Source organism: Seriola lalandi, unplaced genomic scaffold (genome assembly GCF_002814215.2).
Source record: "Seriola lalandi dorsalis isolate HSWRI2012SDOR001 ecotype SW California unplaced genomic scaffold, Sedor1 jcf7180002054984, whole genome shotgun sequence".
Lineage (NCBI taxonomy): Eukaryota > Metazoa > Chordata > Actinopteri > Carangiformes > Carangidae > Seriola > Seriola lalandi.
In genome coordinates this window covers 57,874-62,827 of record NW_019525533.1, presented here as the reverse complement: position 1 = coordinate 62,827, position 4,954 = coordinate 57,874, and the positions used below count along the sequence as shown (strand labels likewise).

The 4,954-nt window shown below is 46.7% G+C and overlaps 1 protein-coding gene across 1 annotated transcript in view; it reads left to right on the top strand.

Moving 5' to 3' along the window:
* The window catches only part of xylb (xylulokinase homolog (H. influenzae)), a 15,913-nt gene that overhangs the window by 6,024 nt on the left and 4,935 nt on the right, over positions 1–4,954 (top strand). The window contains 3 exon segments of the mRNA XM_087171328.1: positions 7–122; positions 851–938; positions 2,150–2,244. Of these exon segments, the coding sequence (XP_087027454.1) occupies positions 7–122; positions 851–938; positions 2,150–2,244 (299 nt within the window).

Genomic DNA, 4,954 nt, shown 5'->3' with positions numbered 1-4,954 from the left:
TCATTTCACTCCTTCATTCCGACGCTGTGGAAACACGTCTGACTTCCTCTTCTGTGGTTTTAGTTCCAGGGACCAGAGTGATGGCGACAGGAGGAGCTTCGTCTAATAGACAGATTCTACAGGTGAGTGATCTGCCTTACCTGTTCACCTGTTCACCTGTCTGTAATTAACACATTGAGTCATTTATCAACCTGTTTGTATTTATTTTATTTATGGTTTCAGATTAAGTGACTATTAACTTTGCTTTCACTCGTTCCTTCAGTTGATAGTTTCAGCTCCTGTTCGAGTCCTTTTCATTATAAAACCACAGACATGAAAGTCGAGTCAAAAGCTGGACTCAAATAAACTGATTGTGACTTGGAGTCTAAAAACAAACAAACAAACAAACAAAAACAGCAACACATGTAATGAGCTGGAAACGGGAACAGCTGTGTTTGATGTCAGTCGAATGTTTCCAGCAGCTGAGCCTCAAACTTCCACCAGTCCAGCGCCGGTTAAACTCTTTATTATTATTGTTTGTACAATAGAAATATGAGGATTGGATTTATTGAAGGTGTGTTTGACCTCCGAGTGGAACGTGTCGAATCCATATTTTAATGTTTAAACTGAAGATTTTTAGTTTGTATTTACATGTAGATGTGACATTAACAGATTGAGGAGGATAAAAACTCACCTGTGTCAGGTAAATACTGTGAATGAGACGAGCAGCAGCAGACGGGGGGAATCACCTCTAATGGATCCATCAATTTCAGGCGCTAACGAGCTCCTGCTAACGAGCTCCTGCTAACGAGCCACTGTTTGATGTGCAGCTTCGTTAACGGAGGAAACCGTTTCCACCTCTCTCTCCCAGGTTCTGTCTGACGTGTTCAACGCTCCGGTCTACACCATCGATCTGTCAGACTCCGCCTGTCTGGGCTCCGCCTACAGAGCTCTGCACGGTAACACCATGACAACACTGATCAATCAATCAATCAACCAATCAATCAATCAATCAGTCAGATCAGTCCTGCAGAGGCTGTCTTTCTGTGTCTCTGGTCTTGTTTTCATGTATTATTGTGGTTATGTGCTATGAGCTTTTATTTGGAAATGTTTGCATTGAAGAGAAACCTGGTCACGGACCTGGGTCTAGTCCTGGTCCTGGACCTGGTCCTGGGTCTGAGCTGATGTTGGGCCCCGGTGATCCGGTCTTTGACCTGCTGAACAGACTGATAATATCAAACTAAAACATTAAGATCTGGATGATTGTGATTACGTCGGCCCCGGAGCAGCTGACGGTGTTGCTAAGCAACAGTAAACATCGTAGCGCTCCGGTCGTCACCTGTTCGTGGCTCGTTCCTCTCCGACGTTCTCAACAGGTAAAAACACTTGGAACGAACAGGATCCAAGTGAAGCTGCTCCTTCCTGTCCGTCCACTGTCAACACTAAGCTTCCTGGTCTGGGAGCTCGTCCTCGTGTGTCCACACGTGAGGAAATACACCATGAATCAGGACGGAAAATCAATCCTGAGGGAGTTGAGAGAGTCACAGGAGGAGGAGGAGGAAGAGGAAGAGGAAGAGGAGGAGGAGGAGGAGGAGGAGGAGGAGGAGGAGAGACTGCAGACTCCTCCTGCTGGACTGACTGTGCTGAGAGAGACAGGGAGAGGACACGAGTCGTCTCTTAGTCCAGAGTGAGAAAAGTTCAGGTCAACGGCTCCGTCACAAACAAGAAGAGGGTCAGCAACAAGACGCTGTTTGCCACACACACACACACACACACACACACACACACACACACACACACACACACACACACACACACACACGGCCTTGTAGAACACATCCATATTCATGTTGTAGTGACGCTGAGCTGCACATTTACACCTCTGATATTTGTGTGTGTGTGTGTGTGTGTGTGTGTGTGTGTGTGTGTGTGTGTGAGAGAGCTCATAAGCTTTCTCAGCATCGTCCTGACCTTGTGTGTGTGTGAGAGAGAGAGAGAGAGAGAGAGAGAGAGAATTTGTGTTTCTAATGCTAATTCCTGATTGGTTAACGACCTCTAGACTGTAATTGGTCAACAGACTCTTTTCTTCTTCTTTTGCGTGATACAAACCCTCCCATTGGTTAATGAGTCTGGCCGTCTGATTGGTTAACAGACACCTGTGTGTTTTCAGGCCTGGTCGCAGAATCTGGAGTTTCCTTCTTTGACGTGGTGAAGAAAGCACCTGAACCACAGCTGGTCGCCACGCCACATCCTACAGCACAGGAGGTACACACACACACACACACACACACACACACACACACACACACACACACACACACACACACACAGACACACACGATGATCTTCAGGTGTTTTAGCCCCAATAAACGTGTTAATGAGACACTAGTGGCGTTAATTCTGCTTCTCTTTAACTCCTGCTCGTTAGTCCGTCCCTGGTTCAGGTCCAGGATCTGGTCTGTGGGCCTGCATCCCCTCACGGTTGCCATGCAACCACAGAGTCAGAGCAGCCGTCAGTCAGCTGATCTCTCTGACCGGTGGAGGTGGTTGAACAGTGACATCACACTGAGCCTTAAAACCAGCCGTCAGGAAGCAGTCACTAAGCCCCGCCCACCTGGACCCACCATCCAACCCGTGCAGGATTTAGTTTCTCTGAGTGTTTTTATCTGAAATCTGCTTTATTTTGATTGGATCAGTCAAAAAAAACAGTCAGCCAATCAGAAGAGAGGCTCCCGTTAGCAGCTGCATGTTGAGACAGAAACGTCAGTAAAACGTTTCTGTTCATCCTGAAGAGAATCAGTCGCTTCACATCAAACACCTCAGTGCGACTGACAGCAGCAGGTAGTGGATATTTAAACAGGTAGATGTGTCACTCCTCCTCCTCCTCCTCCCCTTCCTCCTCCTCCTCCTCCTCCTCCTCCTCCTCCTCCTCCTCCTCCTCTTCCTCCCCAGTCAGTTTCAGGAAGCTGTTTTAAATTCAGCTCATGTTTGTTTCTGAGTCTCGTTTCATTTGGACTTTTCTTCGTCAGAATGTTACATTTTCAAATCTGTGTCTGTTTCTGACTCTGGGAGACGCAGCTTCAAAGATACGGGGGGGTGAAGATGATTTACAGCGACAAACAGCAACAAACATCGTCCTCTGAAAACTCAGAGAGCAGCGAGGTGATGAAGAAAGAGGAGAGAAGATGAAGGGAAGGAGGAGAGATGGGGCCTCTCTGTCTTTTTTTATTCCTGTCAATCACTTCTCAGCTTCCCAGGAGGGGGGCGGGGTCACCTCAGGTCGAGAGCAGCGCTCGCCTCAACATGTTCACTTTAATTAAGAGTGTGACAGCTCGAGTCACCATGACGACACACCAGAGACACAAACAACAACAACAACAATATGTTAATGACACAAAACAAACATCAACACAAACACCTGAGCTGCAGAGGCAGCAACAAATGAAAGCCTGGTGAGACTTTTATTTTGAAGTTTAATTCTTCTAGTGCTGCTACTTTTTAACAGATTCATGGGCGTTCAGCCAGATCCGGCCCAGATCCGGCTGCCAGGGTTAGGTCAGTTTCAGGGACATGGACCTGAAAATGCTTTAGGCCCAGTAGCCCCACTCAGGCCAGCGTTGGGCCAGCGTTGGGCCAGCGTTGGGCCAGCGTTGGCAGCTCTTAGTCAGCATCATTTGCACAATAAACCAACCCGACCAACACTGTGTGTGTGTGTGTGTGTGTGTGTGTGTGTGTGTGTGTGTGTGTGTGTGTGTGTGTGTGTGTGTGTACTGCACCAATACACACACTGTTGAGCATCTGTCAAGGTCCAGTTCACACACACACACACACACACACACAGAAACACTGTTCTATATTTACCGAAGCAGTGCTTTTACCCTCATTGCATTTTAATTTTACACTCTCTCGCACACACACACACACACACACACACACACACGCACACACACACACACACACTCTCCAGGGTTCCATGTTATTCTAATGTAGTTGTATGTTTACTGAAGTGATGTTCTCTCATGTTCATCCTCCATAATTAAACAGCACAGCTCATAAATAAATAATGAGCTCTGCTAAAACACCTAGTCCACACACACACACACACACACACACACACACACACACACACACACACACACACACACTCACACACACACAGACTCTGAAGGTGCAGCACTGATTAGATGTTGGTGATTGAATATTCTCTCTATATTTTACTGTACAGCAGGATATTAAATATGAAACAGCAACATGACGTGAAGTGATGAGGTGGTGAAGTGGTGAAGTGATGAGGTGGTGAAGTGATGAAGTGGTGAAGTGATGAGGTGGTGAAGTGATGAAGTGGTGAAGTAGTGAAGTGATGAAGTGGTGAAGTGATGAGGTGGTGAAGTGATGAAGTGGTGAAGTGATGAGGTGGTGAACTGATGAAGTGATGAAGTGGTGAAGTGATTAGGTGGTCAAGTGATGAAGTGGTGAAGTGATGAGGTGGTGAACTGATGAAGTGGTGAAGTGGTGAAGTGATGAGGTGGTGAAGTGATGAAGTGATGAAGTGGTGAAGTGATGAGGTGGTGAAGTGATGAAGTGGGGAAGTGATGAAGTGGTGAAGTGATGAGGTGGTGAAGTGATGAGGTGGTGAAATGATGAGGTGGTGAAGTGGTGAAATGATGAAGTGGCGAAGTGATGAAGTGATGAAGTGATGAGGAGGTGAAGTGGTGAAGTGATGAGGTGGTGAAGTGGTGAAGTGATGAAGTGATGAAGTGATGAAGAGGTGAAGTGATGAAGTGGCGAAGTGATGAAGTGATGAAGTGATGAGGAGGTGAAGTGGTGAAGTGGTGAAGTGATGAGGTGGTGAAGTGGTGAAGTGATGAAGTGGTGAAGTGATGAGGTGGTGAAGTGGTGAATTGATGAAGTGTTGAAGTGGTGAAGTGATGAAGTGGTGAAGTGATGAGGTGATGAAGTGATGAAGTGGTGAAGT